The sequence below is a fragment of the Cydia pomonella genome, chromosome 15 (assembly GCF_033807575.1).
Source record: "Cydia pomonella isolate Wapato2018A chromosome 15, ilCydPomo1, whole genome shotgun sequence".
NCBI lineage: Eukaryota > Metazoa > Arthropoda > Insecta > Lepidoptera > Tortricidae > Cydia > Cydia pomonella.
The window spans coordinates 15,840,936-15,858,494 of record NC_084717.1 but is presented as its reverse complement, the minus strand read 5'-3'; the positions used below and the strand labels follow the sequence as shown (position 1 = coordinate 15,858,494).

General features: G+C 35.4%; 1 protein-coding gene across 1 annotated transcript in view; it reads left to right on the top strand.

Moving 5' to 3' along the window:
* The first annotated feature begins 800 nt into the window (after nucleotides 1–800).
* LOC133526001 (fasciclin-2-like) overlaps nucleotides 801–17,559 on the top strand; it is a 63,140-nt gene continuing 46,381 nt past the window's right edge. Inside the window, exon 1 of the mRNA XM_061862463.1 lies at nucleotides 801–1,161. Coding sequence (XP_061718447.1) covers nucleotides 1,101–1,161 — 61 coding nt within the window. The 5' untranslated portion in view covers nucleotides 801–1,100. The remainder of the gene's footprint in view (nucleotides 1,162–17,559) is intronic.

The window sequence follows — 17,559 nt, the reverse complement described above, 5'->3', positions numbered from 1 at the left end:
TTGTAGTGTGATTCAACATGGTAATCTGATTCTTATGATACGAAAGATACCTAACATATTTTTGGGTTTATGCGCACAATTTTAAAATAAAGCCTTCTGGTGCTAAGTGATGAAAAGACTATAGTGATTGAAACACCAATCTACAAATTTGAATAATGTAAAATAATTTAAAAATAATCTATTATTTCAGAAAGCAGCTTCCATAATATGGTTAGTAACACAAATTTAATAAAAGTAATGGATTATAAACCACTAAGTTTTACCTGTTAATACGAACTTCAATTTGCAAAGCTAGCGTTAGGGTTTAAAGTATTTAAATATGATTTTAACCTATTTGTATTACCTTATTTTTTGCATTAAAAAATAAAAACATTTTTTTATTCTTTACCTAGCAACAAAAATTCAAGATGTTAACGCAACGTCAGTAACGCAATCACCAAAATAAGAGAAGATATTAATCTGAAATTTGCACAAACAAACAATTAAGCAACGTTGCATCTTTTGTGCTGCCCCTCTTTTATCCCCGTGTTATCCGTTCTTGGCACCATTAGTGCCATTCTTTTTACAAGAAGGCGATTTATTTAAGTAGGGCCAAAACACATAGCCGCTTATAACCCTCGTTATTTTTAAAAACAACACAAAAGGGTTGCCTGTCTGGAAAAAAGTGCGATGCCTAAAAATAAGCGCGAAAAAGAAAAATAGATTCGTTAGGGCTCCAAATAACTGTATTTTTTGCAAATACAGCATCATTAAACTGAGTACCAAAGACATTACTATCAAGAGTGCCGTATAATTTGGCCGTCTCTAAAAATAAGCGTGATGTTTACGCTACAAAATATACGTCCTATTTCAGATTGTGTCGTGCAACCAAGTAACAAACGTCAGTCGCGCTATGCCACGCATCAGGAGATCACCGCCTACATAACTTGACGTTACATTTCGGAACGCTCCTTTCAAAATTCGAACGCATTTGAATGAAAAAGGCGCGAAAGTAGAATGTGTCATAGATTTATTTTTCTTGTTTGACGGCCAGTAATCCTTTGTTTTTTATTTTGTGTTTCGGACGTTTCGGTTGACATCGTTTGTTTTAATGCCAGAAAATGATATTGACCAAGGGATTTGATGTTTTTGTTGCCATTTTCGTAATTGTTTCATCGAAAGGTGAGTTTTTTTTTCTTTTCTTTTTATACTATTTTATTTTACGAGAAACAATATATAAGTAGGTTAACAACGAATAATAAATACAAGACACACACACACAAGAGAATTTAAAAGAAATCGAATTTAAATTAACAGATTACTATAAGAAAAAATCCAGAAAGTAGCACAAAGTTGCTTATGATATTTATTATTTACGATTTTTATTTTTAAAACAATGTTTCAATAGACATATATTTTACAATAAGACTAAAATAAACACACACCCTACTGCGTTCCAAATTACGGTTATTTCTTTCAATCAAATTGCGGTTCTCTTTGATTAAGAATACCACAGTTAATTGTCTTAACGATGTTGTTGACGCTTGTCGACCAAAAGTTTCATATGCAGTAGCTAACATATTAAACAGTCGCATGGGGACATTTTAAATTAGGTAGCTATAGGAATCAATAACACTTGTCTGAATAAAAAATACGACAAGTGCGAGTCGGAGTCGCTCACCGAGGGTTCCGTACTTTTTAGTATTTGTTGTTATAGCAGCAACAGAAATACATCATCTGTGACATCTTCAACTGTCTATTTTTATCACGTTTCATGAGGTACAGCCTGCGGAGTCTTAGTAATAGGGTCCCGTTTTACCCTTTGGATACGGAACTCTAAAATGTGTTCACTACTTGAGAGCATTGATTATTAATTATGTAAAATATAGCTGTAAAAGCTGATAATTTTCATACTCAAAAACGTACCAGGAAAAGCAGTGAATACATTTATGTCAAATTTGAAATTCAACAAGAAAAATGCCCGACAAAAATAGTGCAATATATAAAAGAAAAAGATTAAAAACACAAGTAAACAACTTTTCAACGCAAAATATGAACAGATTGAGTGTAAACTGAGTGAAGAGAAACAGAATGCCAATTTGGTTGACAAATTGACATTTATCTATGCGGCAGACGAATTGAATTGTATAGGAACGAGTAGTAACTTTGACAGTAAATATAGGTACCTACTACGGAAGGTGGAGATAAGGAACGAAATCTCCATGTACCAAAAAGTGTCATCAAAAAACTTTAAATAGGTGGCGCTACAATACCTAGAGTACTTGAACAAAAATATCAAATCATAGACAGCGCAATTCACTCCGTCAATAACGCCTAGGTTCTTAGCTACTCTAGCGCTACTCTGGAGAGATTTGGAACTATTATTTATAGCTGACAGCTGGACACTTTTGCAACAGCTCTACCCTAAGAGATGCCACTCCTCTTAATTCCACACTCCATAGTACCTACTATGCGTTTGACAAGTTAGGGTAACTATTAACTAAACTATTTTTTAAAGATTGTTCGCCTTTGAATAAAGTATTTAGGTACTTCGAGTTATTTATATTTATGTGTACCTATTAGTATTGGTTGTTGTGTTGTGTTTTTGTATCGATGGCTTTGTTAGAAATGTAAATAATGAAATAAAGTAAAATTACCTCTATTACTTGTGAGAACTTCACGACCTTGTTGTTAATAACAAGCCAATCACGTGTCTATTTACTTATTTTACTTAGTAATAACGTAATTATTGTGATGGGTTTTTTTTTACATTTTCTACTGTCAAAGTGCCGTTAATATGTATTCTATATAGTAAACACCCCTATAATCGAACAGGCACCAGCAATGGAATGGTATAGACAGAACCCTTAAAACAAGTATTTACCATCAGTTTTTAATCCCTGGTAGCATTTTACCATAAACAAGCCAAAGCTTAATTTTTCATTGATATTTGTTATTTTGAAATTGAATACATTCCATGACTGGAGCAAAAAACCACAGTTTTAATTGGTTAATAATATTGAAATCAATTGCAGTAGCTTTCATGAAATACATAGAAAACATAAAGGACGAATTGGACATTCAACTTTTAAAGCGTAAAGCGGTAGAAATTTTACAGGTGTCGGTGAAATATCAAAAACACTGTAAATTTTCTCTTAAATGTTCCATGGTTGGTGCCGTTAACATAGGTAATTTGGATATGAAAAACAAGATTTTTACGATAACATATTTATTAATAGCAATAAAAACATAGTACCTATATAAGGTGCTTACAAATTAGCTACCAATATTTTTACAGCTGATAGTACTCGAATCCTCGAGCATATTTAAATACGAAACATTATAGATTTTATGTTTTTTTTTTGGTGAACATTGGAAAACAAATTTGCCACGTAAAAACATCCCTTTTTTTATTTAAGGTCGCTTTTTAACAACAAAGGTCATTAGCGACCACAAGAGAATTACAAGAGCGCTGGTGGCCTAGCGGTAAGAGCGTGCGACTTGCAATCCGGAGGTCGCGGGTTCAAACCCCGGCTCGTACCAATGAGTTTTTCGGTTATGTACGAAATATCATTTGATATTTACCAGTCGCTTTTCGGTGAAGGAAAACGTCGTGAGGAAACCGGACTAATCCCAACAAGGCCTAGTTTATCCTCTGGGTTGGAAGGTCTGATGGCAGTCGCTTTCGTAAAAACTAGTGCCTACGCCAAATCTTGGGATTAGTTGTCAAGCGGACCCCAGGCTCCCATGAGCCGTGGCAAATGCCGGGACAACGCGAGGAAGAAGAGAAGATGCTAAACACTCAACTAAAATATGGCTCACAGTCAACTCCAAACCGCATTTATTACATTTATTTTTTTCTTCCTTAGTGATAAGATAGCAATGGGTCAAGTTTGTGTATCCTATTCTTAACCTAGTAATCGCGATCTGTACCCCTAGTGTAAATATTTTCGACAGCGAAACGTGGCGTACGCGTTCTCGTTAAGTGTCTTTTTGTATGAGATTTTTGACTTTCCAAAACGTCCCGCTTGGCGCGCTGTTCAAAAACCCATACAAAATGAGACTTAACGCAAACGCGTACGTCACGTTTCGCTATCGACTAAATTTACACTAGGGGTACTGATCTCTTCTACACGTGAATGGTATCGGTGGGGTTTCAAAAATTGATTCTCTAACACACGATAAACCACTTACGTTACCACTTTTCCAATAATTATTCCAATAGGTTTTGATTGCTGATTTGATCAGTTTTTTAACTTCACATTAAATAGTTTTTTTATTCAGACAATTGCTATTGATTCATATTGGTAATTCAAAATGTCCCCATGCGACGGTATAATAATATGTTAGCTACTTATAATTTTCGAATAAAATGGTTGTGTTTTACGGACTGATAGGCGGACGGATGCACAGACGGACATAATAGTGAAACTATAAGGGTCCATTCTGACTACAGAACCCTAAAAATCAAAGTGATGTGTTTTAAGTTTTTAAAATGTTTACTAACTGAATCACAGATGTCTCGCACATGTGCTCAATACGAGGAAGATTGAGGAATTTTCTTTGAACTAGATTTTTCTTGAAATCTTTAGCAATTATAAATAAATGTTCCAAATATTTAATATTTATTACTCATACTATAAGTATAATTCCTTACAGATGTTTGAAAACTTACACATGATAAGGAATTCTTAGTAATTTTACCTACATCAAACGTTCAAAGACATAAAGGGATACAAATTCAAAGAATTCAGCTAAGTGGTAAAATGTTTCGTAGTAACGATTACAAAGGCTACTCTTCATAACAATAGCATTTGAATTGTATAATATTAGATGTGGGTAAAAATATAATATGATGTACGGGATCAGTTATAATTCGAAAGTGTTTTTGGCTTTATTACAGACATCAAATAAACGACTAATAGAAGACCTTAATTACTATACTTATTTAACCCTATGAACATCAAGTTTGTGTGTTATGGTGCCCGTAGCGTCAAGATCGTTTACTGTATTATACAAGCACAAATATGTATAAAGTTTATAAGTGTTATAGCGTTCAAGTAATATTTAGGTGCCTGGCTTGTACCTATTATATTAGCCTGTGCGGACATGATTACATATAAAAAATAGCGGCCAAAAGTTTAAGCCGTGGTACTTCACACAAAATGTCTAATAATGTAACAATATATCGACAAGTTCATCAGGGTTTGACCGCCAAGTCTACATATAAGCCTTAAATACAATAAACGTTTTAGAGGAAACCAATATAAAAATCAGTTATGATAAAAAAACAACATACTTAATTAATGTGATCGCCATCGATTACTGAATTAGAAAAGTGATCACCGATTAAACTTCATCGTATATATAAGCATACATATAAGCCTCATTGCAATAGAACCCTCAACGCACAAGTGTGATTTGTGACTCGTCCTTGGCTGCATTTAATACTTTTACAAAATACCTGCACCTGTGTAGAAATCTACACGTTGTGCCCGCCAGAGTACATAGGTACATATACATACGCAGACTGTAGACTAAAATGATGTCACACGAGGATTGAATAGCCGCGCTTCGGGAAATCCGGAGTCCGGAGCGGAATTAAAAATATAAAGTGTGTGTTCAACACAAGTACGGAACTACTATAGAACGTGCAGTGTAGATAAGTGGACCTCTAGTGTTTCAATTACTCAATGTTATCAACATAAAAGCCTTACCAGTAATTATGTTACAATCATACTACACTTCTCAATATTCGAAAAAAAAAGCGCCTTTTCCTTGTGTTGAAAGTACAAAAAAGGTTTTTGTTACCTTTAATTGTTTTGTCAATTTGTTACCATGTCTGGCGAGAATATTCACTGTACTTTTAAAACAATATTTTAAACTCCTTTCAGATTTCGTTACCAACGTTTTCAATTTTGATTTCGGACGACAAAAACGAATTTTGATCCCTGATATAATTTGTAAACTCTTAAAACTGCATTTTATGCTCCTTATACTAACTTAACTAACTTTGAACACAACTTGCTAACTATTATTTAAATATACAAATTTTCTACCTGGGTACTGTCTTTTTTGTAGTGACAACTGTGACACAGTTTGTTAGGAAAAAAATGTATCATGGTCTACTTCAGGATTAGTCTTGGAGGATTTAACAACTGGAGACGCCTTTAAGAGCTTACTCCTCTGTCAAAGACCTCGGCCAATGGTCAGCATCATATGTATTGTATGGACTGACGTCTATCTGACATGGCTATGTGCACGTTACGTACAAATAGCCAAACATTTGACTTGCCCTTTCCACGCAAAAATCGACAGACTGTTTTGTACAGGAATTTACAGACAAGGCGTCCCCAGTGGCTTAGTAGTTGGATTGGTTTACCCCAGGACAACCAATTGTAACAATGGCATCGAGTGACACTACAAAAATTAAATAAAATACAATAGTTTATAGATTCTTCCCATGTTCGGATCGGACTTCTCAGTAAATTAAGGAATTATTAAAATGCGTAACTAAATACTAGACGCGTATCAACGAGTATTTGAAGCGGGCACCGGCCAGTTGAGCTTGTTAACCAACACTTTAAACCCAAAACAGCTTATGTACGTTACATTTCTCTACGCACTTATCACTTTTCATATTCGCGTACCAGCGTTCCGAATTATGTGCGCTATTCGTGTCAAACGATCATATTGTAGCACAAACTAATGACAAATCATCTAAACGCTTTACGCCATGGCTGAAATACACTTGATTCGATCATGTTTGACGAGAAATTATCGGATTACTGTTATTATATTCGGTCATTTCACTAAACAGCTTTTTTTTAAATTGCTATATCTCAATTACTGTTGGATGTACAGAGCTGAAACTCAGCAGCATTGTGTATTGTATAAGGGTCTAATTATAATTAAAAACCCAAAAAAAATTGTAGTTTTATAACGAATTATTCGTGTTTTTTTATTTTCCGATATCGGAATTTCGCTAACTTTGAAAATTATTATTTACACTAGCGACGCGGGAGTTTTAGTCTAGTGTTTAAATGCACATAATCTATCATAATGCGGAATAAAAAGACCAGTTCACTTTTTGGGGTGTTTTAAAAGACTGTGGATTGGAAACCCTATAGGTACCTACTACAAAAATGCCTGTATTTTCCCCTGGATGGCATCGAGTAGTACCAAAGGTTATACACCCACCTAACCAATTATTTTCATTCGCTTTACGCCATGGCTGAAATACACTTGATTCGATCATGTTTGACGAGAAATTATCGGATTACTGTTATTATATTCGGTCATTTCACTAAACTTCTGTTTTGCCTAGAACCGCCCAATAGTTATGAAGTAGATGAGATAAATTATGAAAGGGCTCCTCTATTTATTTGTAAATTCGCGGACGTCTTCGAGTGGTTGGCCCGCGGAGCGCGGACCATCAATTGAAAAACACTACATTGCACTACACAGCAGAGCAGCGCAATATTAAATATGCCAGAAGTTTTATAAGATAAAGTAAATAGTAACTACAACGATTCCTTTAGGTACGTCTTCTTAATTATATGAAAAAGACTAGTTTTAATAGGTAAATAGATAGATAGAAATAATACTCTTTATTGGCACACCTCAGTAAAAGATATAGCTTAAAGTTATTATATAAGTATATTTTTTACCTCAGCAGCTAGAACAAGCTACTTTCGTCGCTTCAGGGAGTGAGACAAGCTTTCGTCATAATGATGATGCCTTTCATTCATGAATGTAAATAAATGTGATAAACTTTACTTGATGTTGTTTTTTTTTTACCTTTAATATGTTCTCACTACTGAGGTAAAAAGTTGTATGTGTCACACGAGAGCAAAGTTATTTTACATCTCATGTTTTTGAGTCCCTCGCTATGCTCAAGATTCTAACTTAGAGTCTTTCGCTTACTCAGGACTCAAAATCAACACTCGCAAGAAAAACCAACTTTCCTCTCTTGTTGCACAAATAACTATTTCCGGTATATATTTTTTATATACTACGTCGGTGGCAAACAAGCATACGGCCCGCCTGATGGTAAGCAGTCTCCGTAGCCTATATACTCCTGCAACTCCAGCGGTGTTACATGCGCGTTGCTGACCCTAACACCCCGCACCCTCGTTGAGCTCTGGCAACCTTACTCACCGGCAGGAACACGACACTATGAGTAGGGTCTAGTGTTATTTGGCTGCGGTTTTTTTGTAAGGTGGAGGTACTTCCCCAGTTGGGCTACCCTAGATCTGGAATGACATCCGCTGTGCTGTGCCCTACCACACAAAGCGAGATGACATTCACAATGCCCATACCTCTCTTGTGGACGTAGTTTAAGGACGTACCTGGATCCTGGTATATTTTTCTTGGCATATCCATCGATTTTTGTTGAACAGGCAGCGTAAATGTTCCCATAATTGCCTTGATCTTGGTTCCATATAATAGAGGCCGCAAACGGGCTGGCAACTATTGAAATTAGGTTGTCTAGTACTAGAACGTTTACCTTACCCGTATACGTTCGAAAACCAGTTCAACGCATAATCTTGCTTTGTAAAGTTACTATGCAGTTGATCGTTAAACTAAAATAGCACGGTAATTTTGGAACCAGCTCTTGGTATGCTGGCAATAAAATATGTGCAAAAGTTAGGTTAGGTCGTTTTTTTTTTAAATTTAGTTGTACACACACTATTTTACAGTTTGGCGAAACTTTAATTATAGGCACATTGTATATTGTGATATGTGAAATAAACTAAAAAAAAAAAAACCGGCCAAGAGCATGTCAGGCCACGCTCAGTGTAGGGTTCCGTAGTTACTCTTCCGTCACAATAAGCTAAACTGGAGCTTAAAGTATAGTAAATTGTTAACCAAGGGATGAAACGGTACCTTTCACCTGAGTTAAACAAATAGGCAAATTTGCATAATCAGTACCTAATTAAAATAAGTCTTTTTACTATGAAGGGAAAACTTTTTGCGATAACTCAAAAATAGCTAAACTGATCATGTCCGCTATAGTTTTCATTTAATGTCTTTCTTAAGCTCTACTTCCACGATTTTTTTCATATTTTTTGGACCTATGGTTCAAAAGTTAGAGGGGGGGGACACATTTTTTTTTTCTTTCGGAGCGATTATCTCCGAATATATTCACTTTATCAAAAAATGTTTCTTGAAAACCCCTATTAGTTTTGAAAGACCTTTCCAACGATACCCCACACTCTAGGGTTGAAGCGAAAAAAAAAAATCACCCCCACTTTACGTGTAGGGGAGGTACCCTAAAAAAAATTAAATTTTTAGATTTTATTGTACGACTTTGTCGGCTTTATTAATTTATATATCCATGCCAAATTTCAGCTTTCTAGCACTAACGACCACGGAGCAAAGCCTCGGACAGACAGACAGACAGACAGACAGACAGACAGACAGACAGACAGACAGACAGACAGACGGACATGGCGAAACTATAAGGGTTCCGTTTTATGCCATTTGGCTACGGAACCCTAAAAAACATCAACAGTCAACACAATCGAAGTTACCCTCGCATTTTAAAACGACATGATAAATAACATGAAACAAAGAAAATAGAGCGAGTAGAAATTTTATATAACATTTTTTTTTGTTTTAAAATATCCATATAATATTTATTTATTTATATGTAAAACTGGCATTTGGTCTAATTTCTTCGTATTACAATTTCTAGCAATGAAAACTCGTACCAGACAATGTTGTGTCTTACAGGGACCTAAAGAACTTGGCCGAGGACCGCGAAAACTGGCGTCTACTCCACCGACAAGAGCCATGCTCTTAAATGATGATGACCAGAAATATATACATAAATAAATGTTCATGTCAAATTTCATGTTATTTCATAATGTCGTTTTAAATTCAGAGCGTAACTTTGGTTGTATCATGTATCATCATATTCATCATATCAGCCTTTTATCGCCCACTGCTGAGCATAGGCCTCTCTTCCAGTACGCCACTTATCCCGGTCTGCTAGCCATACAGGCTGCGGCCAAGTTTGTGGGAGTCTTAAATAACTGTATTTAATTTTACATACGATTTTTACGTAACAATTGTAGCCTATTGTAAACTTTATAAATAAACTTAAATTAATTAATTAAGCTTTTATTATTTATTAAGAACATTATCTAAGTAATTTTGATACAGTATGATGGACGCGATTTACAGAAGCATAAATTATTAAGTAACTAAATATTCTTTATTGCTCCAATAACAATAAATTGTACATGTAAAATTGCAATGAAAATCTAAAAGAAAATTACAACTAGGTAACAATAGGCGGTGTTATCGCTAAAAAGCGATCTCTCCCAGACAACCTTTGGGTAGCGGGAAATTAAGAACTCATATGAACCTATATACAACGCGTAACCTATAGAGAAGGCATTACATTAGGATTGGTATACATGCAATTGACACTTCATCAAAATCGGTGGTGTACGTAATTCAAACAAGGTGGAACAAAACGATACAAGAATTACAAACATTTACAAAGGTACCTACATAAATACAAGGACTGCTAAAATCATACCCCTTCCCGTAGTCAAGTAGAAATAAAAATGAAAATACAGAGACCAAAGACCTCATAATCTTCGAGATAATAATACACCGTTTACCAAATTTATTCAATTGGTTGATAAGGTCACTACACTTATGTAGGTTGATGGGTCCGCATTCTGTGTACCAAACATTTTTGATGGTTACTTTTATATGCACACTCTTTAATGGTTTCTGTCAAAATATTAAGAACCCGGTAACGATTTAAAAGCAAATTTGTAAAATTGATAGATTTAGTCATTGAAATTTTACACCTTTTGTTACATAATATCTAAATAACAAGTATTGGTTTCTATTAGCACGTCTTCTCATCTCATATGTGACGAAACGGGACAGTATTTTTGCGACTAAAATCGATAACGGCCTCTTAATTACAAGTATGACGGCCTTCTTGGGTATGTTGTTAGTGACACTACTTATGAAGCAGGACGGGATTGCATCCTGGTAGGTTTATCACTATTATTTTTTCCTGGGTTATGGATGTTTTTTATGTATTTAAGTATTTATAATTATATGTATATAATTATATATAATTATTTATTAATTTTTTTTTTACGTTTATTACGCTCGAGCTAGCTAGACCACGCTAGCTTTTCACACAGTTGGCAGTAAGAATGCATGCATAATATCCCTTATGAGCTCCACTCATGACGTACTGTGAAGGTTGGAAACCTTCACAGTCTCGAGATAGATAAACTGGCAACGATTATTTGAATTCAGAACTATGGCCCTGCTGAAGGAATAAAGATCTGCACGCGATTTCGTTCTGAAAGTAGCAAGCATCTGAGTTACTCGAGAGTTGTATTGTTGTTTGAAAAAACAAATATTATCTTCAGAATCTACCTGGAGCGTTTACATTCCCCACCTCAGATAGACCGTACCCTTTTACACTGACTCTGAGGATGATTATCTTGTCCCAATGTTTCTCTTACCCTACCTTACCTTACATAATACCTATTTATTTTCAATTTATCGTCGAATACTTAGTTCAATTAATTTTTCATTACCTATTTGTAGCCGTCATAAAATGTTGCTTACAAAATTTATTTTGCTCTTAAACTAACGTTTACTCCTAAATATCATAAAATTTGAAAACCACATCCGCGCAAATTTCCGCAACATCTCAAAATTACGCGGTACAAAGTTCCTGTTCCCTGTTATTTTGGTAATCAATGACCTTAATGCCTTTGAAAGCTCGGGTTCACGCCCCAATTAGTGGGTTAGCTTAATTAACTGTTCCACGTCACTGGGAGCTATTTAAGACACGTTGGCACAGTAAAGTCACGGGGACAGTATACTTTATATAGTTCGTGTCATCCACGATGACGCGCAGATTTGTAAAATCTAACCTTTAATAACGTCTATAATCTATAACTATGGACCTGCGCCGGTTGCACGGTCGCATTTTTTTCGCCTGTCACCATGCCTATCACGTTCTAACAAATATGTAAGTGCGAAAGTGACAGGCATAATAACAGGCGATACAAATGCAACCATTCTGCCACCGCTGGATTAGAAAAAAATTGATTTGTATTATTTTAAAGAAAACTACGCACATACATCCGGTGTGCTCAGGCGCCTTTAACTTAGCGCACGAGTTGCACAATTAGTAATGTCAAATAAATAACCGATAAACATCAAACTATTTGAGATTTGTAAAGGTCGAATGGGCTCTCTACTTGTTTCAAACTCGTTATACGAACGGCTATAAAAACTTTGTAAGTAAGCACGTACGATAACAACATGCAAAGTGCAGTGTTAATAGTTTTGAGGCCATTTTAATGGTCACTGCGAATCAGAAGCCCTACTGCGAACCACGTTCGACGTGTTGCCTCTCTGTCGCACTTGTTAATTCGTACGTAATTGTGACAGGGAGGCAACACGTCGAACGTGGTTCGCGGTAGGCTCTCAGATGCTTGATTTTATCATCAGTGAGTAACTGGTTTGTAGTCCATATTTTTAGATATTATATTAATATTTTTACAAGCAAAAAAGTTACACTAATATATATTGTCCAAGCATTGTCCTGCCGTTTAAGTAAGTAATTCTGGGGTCCGCTCGCCAACCCAATTCAAAGAAGTCGCGGAAGAAACCAGTTTTCCTACCAAGAACTTCCTACCCAAAGGACGAGAACGAAGACTTCAGAATGATTCCTCACCATGTTTTGGATGTTTACGTGTAACTAAAAATAATCAAAAATCATGTTTTCATGGAAATTTGACAATGATCATGATTCATGAGTTCATGACAATTCTACACTTTGTCTAGCTTGGTTTGGTTCGACTCTAGTCTAAAGTGGAGTTAAATAGAAAAACCTAGTAAAGTAAACTAATTTACTATAATTTCTTCGTAATCTCGTACTTCTTGTGCACAGCCATGATTTTATCAACAGTACCTACTCATAATTTTATTTATATCAATTACTAGTATATGTTAATTCTTAATATTTCAATGAAAACATCCACCGTAAAACTTTTAGATTATACGTCTAATGCTAACAAAATCTGCCATAATATATAATTTGTTTACATTATTTGCCATTTCTAAAGAACTCCACTTTGCACTTTACTTATTATTTAGAACATACCACACGGTTTACGTCTTGAGTTTACGCCATACATTTTACTGCGTAAACGGTGCGTTAACGTCTTTTACGCTGCTGAGTGTAGTCGATCCTTCATTTTTTTATGAACGCCGTAAATATTGTACTACAAGTTCTGCCCGCGACTTCGTATGCGTAAATTTAATATTTCCATATCCCACTTCCAAGAGTGAGTCAAACCCAAGCATTGATTTCTACGATAATAGGAATTTTGTTCTTTCTTGAAACTAAATTTCATCGAAACAATTGAAGAGGTAACAGGCAGACAGACAAGTGTTGCTTTCGAATTTATAATATTAATAGGAACTAGGGATAAAGTCGATGACAAAAGTCCCTTATCACATGTTTTTGTAGCATCAAACAAAACCCAGCTTACAATTATTATGACAACATAAACATAATACTTGATATTGTTTGACATTGCATTTAATCAACTTCAATCTACATAAAGCGAGAATAACCGACACGTCACGTTACGGTCTGCAACATACAATGTAACCAAAAATATATGTACATGTTTCATCCGTATTACAATGGGATAAGGTGCATAGATGTATTTATACATTTGTTCCCTTGTGTGGCCTTAATTAATAGCTTTGTGTACCAAAATTAACAATAGTATTGCATAATATAAGCCACCGGGTCTCTTAGTGAGATTCTGAACGCTAGATTATACCAAAGACTAGTTAAGACTAGTAATTGACTATTTCGCGTTAAGGGGTGTGTAACTTAGCGACATTTTAAACCTGAGATCACTGGTTAGAACCATGGCCGGCTGCAATATATTTGTTTTACCACTACAACTAGGCCTATTTTGCCCTCGTTTGGAAGGTCAAACGGCAGCTGCTTTCGTAAAAACCAATGCCTGCAACAATTCTTCGTACTATTCTGCCGAAAAGCCCCGGATTTCTATAGTATAACATTGAAAAACGGAGGAGGAGAAGGCGGAGGCTTTAACGGAAGAAGAGAAATGGTCTAGAAACGAAGAATATACGCCATGCGTCAATGTTTCTGGGTTCTTCAAGACTGCGAAATTGAGGGAAAACAAAACAATGAGAAGCGATTGTCACTCAAACAGGTAACCGATAAATCAATGGCATGAGCTATGGGAAACATTTCTGTCAATCGCCTTTGATAACGTGACAATTGCTGATACGCACTAATACAGATTTATAAATACTAGTTAAACAAAACTCTAAATAATGATGTAGGTATAGATTATTTAGCATTAAGACATGACATTTAAAATATTTATTTATCATTAAATGATCGTATCGTATTGTATTGTATCCTCTAGTAGGGGCCGCATAAGATAAGGTTGCTCTTCTGTCTTTTGGCACAGGTTATACAGAGTAAATTGTTATGTTTGACCATAACAATTTACTCTGTATAACCTAAGCAATAAGTAGCACCGCCCACAATCTCTCTGCTTTGCCTAAAGGTTGACTAGTAGAGAATGCCTCATGGCATTAAGTCCGCCATTTGTACTATAAGGTTTTCTTTTGTGCAAAAAAGATTAAATAAATAAATAAGCTGATGGGTGAATGTGCGTGTCATACTGAACAACATATGATTCACCAATATGTATGAGACGGCAGATTTTTTCGCGAGTTCGGGATTGACCCTGTAGTAAAGTTGTTCAGTATGACCTACATACATATTCACCCTACAGCGTATGGACAAACTCAAACAACAATTTCAACCTGTATATTCTTACGACTTTTGGCACGGCCAAGTAGCGCACGCTATCACCAATTCTACAGCCAATTCGCCACCTACTCTACAGCAATAACGATAATCAGCAATTTCCATGTTTGGCGATCCTCTGCTCTGCCTTCTCTTTGACAGCAAGAGTTGAGTTGTTAACACGACGTTGAGCTTTTCCGTGTACGCTCTCCTTGGTCTTCCCTTCTTCATCTTTGCTTCAACTCTATGATTCTATGATGTTTTTGATAAATTCGTCGTGTCGTAACAGATGTCCAAGCACCTTTCCTCTTTTATTATCTATAGTTCTTATTAAACTCCTCCTCTCTCATACTATACGTAGAACACCAGCACCACATCTCAAAAGCCTCCAGCCTTTTCCTATCACGTTACCTCATTTCCACGTTTCGTTCCCGTACAGTGCTATACTGTTTTTCGTATATTTCCTGATATCTGGACATTGAATAGGCACTTTTGGCGTTAATAGCTTTTTTAGGCATCGCTATTCTAGTAGTGATACCTTGTATACATCTGAAGTCACTAGTACCTTATATTTTACCTGTTCTCTTGTAGTATTATTTAAGTTGATTGGGCTTTGTTTTTGCAGTTTTTAGGGTTCCGTAGCCAAATGGCAAAAAACGGAACCCTTATAGATTCGTCATGTCCGTCTGTCTGTCCGATTATGTCACAGCCACTTTTTTCCGAAACTATAAGAGCTATACTGTTCAAACTTGGTAAGTAGATGTATTCTATGAACCGCATTAAGATGTTTACACAAGAATAGAAAAAAACAATAAATTTTGGGGGTTCCCCATACTTAGAACTGAAACTCATACAATCTTTTTTCATCAAACCCATACGTGTGGGGTATCTATGGATAGGTCTTTACAAATGATATTGAGGTTTCTAATATCATTTTTTTCTAAACTGAATAGTTTGCGCGAGAGACTCTTCCAAAGTGATAAAATGTCCCGTCCCCCCCCCCCCCCCGTAACTTCTAAAATAACAGAATGAAAAATCTAAAAAAATATATGATATACATTGCCATGCAAACTTCCACCGAAAATTGGTTTGAACCAGATCTAGTAAGTAGTTTTTTTTTTATACGTCATAAAATTAAAAAAAAAAATTTTTCATCAAACCCATACGTGTGGGGTATCTAAGGATAGGTCTTCAAAAATGATATTAATGTTTCTAATATAATTTTTCTCTAAACTGAATAGTTTGCGCGAGAGACACTTCCAAAGTGAAAAAATGTGTGTCCCCCCCCTGTAACTTCTAAAATAACAGAATGAAAAATCTAAAAAAATTATATGATATACATTACCATGCAAACTTCCACCGAAAATTGGTTTGAATCAGATCTAGTAAGTAGTTTTTTTTTATGAGTCATAAAATTTAAAAAAAAATCTTTTTCATCAAACCCATACGTGTGGGGTATCTAGGGATAGGTCTTCAACTACAATTACCATGCAAACTTCCACCGAAAATTGGTTTGAACCAGATCTAGTTAGTAGTTTTTTAATACGTCATAAATGGTACGGAACCCTTGCATCTGTTTGACAAGGTTCAAAGGTCGTCCTCATGATGTTTCACAATGGGTATATATTTATATATGTATGTATTTATATTTATGTATCATATTATTTATGTACGTATAATTTTATATAATTTTGTGATTTTTTTTTTGTCATTTTACTCTGTATTCTGACCCTGCACCAATTAGGATCTTTCGGTTTGGCTCATGGTTGACTGGTAGAGAATGCCTTCTGGCATTAAGTCCGCCATTTGTACTCTTCATGTATTGTGCAATAAAGTTTAAATAAAATAAATAAAACCCTTAATGGGCGAGTCCGACTCGCACTTGGCCGCTTTTTTTTGAGGTATGTTTTGAAGCTTCAAGTACCTTAGTTTTCTTAATGTTTCTGTTCAGTTCGAACTCGTCAAAAACTGTGTTCATTTCAGATAGTAATTCTTCTAACTACCCAAACGAAAACAATTTATATTGTATCGACGGTCTGTATTATAAAAATGTCTGATAATCTCCTGTCTTAAGCGGATATTAGCGGTTAGGACTCGACACCGGTTTATCTTAGTTTCGCAAGTTATGAATTATTCGTCGCCTTACCAGCTTGCGGATTATACTGCTTGATGGCAAGCTTTAATGTTTAATGAAATGTCAACTCTAGAACTTACTAAGTACTATGAGTACCGGTTACAGACCGCCTGTTAACGTCGTCTTAGTTCGTTAAAGTTTACTTGAATGAAAGTTTGATGACGTGACAGCTGCCATCGGCATATTTAACGTTGATCACTTTGTTGATTGTGCGTGCACTGAAAAAAATAGATAGCCGAACTGGTTTTGTAACTTTACTAAATAACTAAACTACGGTTATAAGAAAATAAACTTTGCATAAATTTGCAAACTTATTTTGTAGTGTATACCCAGTACCTGAACACTGATAGCCAAACACGGTTTTGTAACATATAACACATAGTTCGCAAGTCCCAATGTTTGTGTAAACAGTAACCAAAATTTTGTTACAATTATGCAAACATTACTTTCAGTGTGGCGCCACCGGTATGAAGAGGGGGATGATGCAAAATTGTACCTAGTTTTTATCTTTAAATTTTATATAATTTAATTAGGGGCATATGATGCACAAAAAAATATACAGAAACCAGACTATATTAGC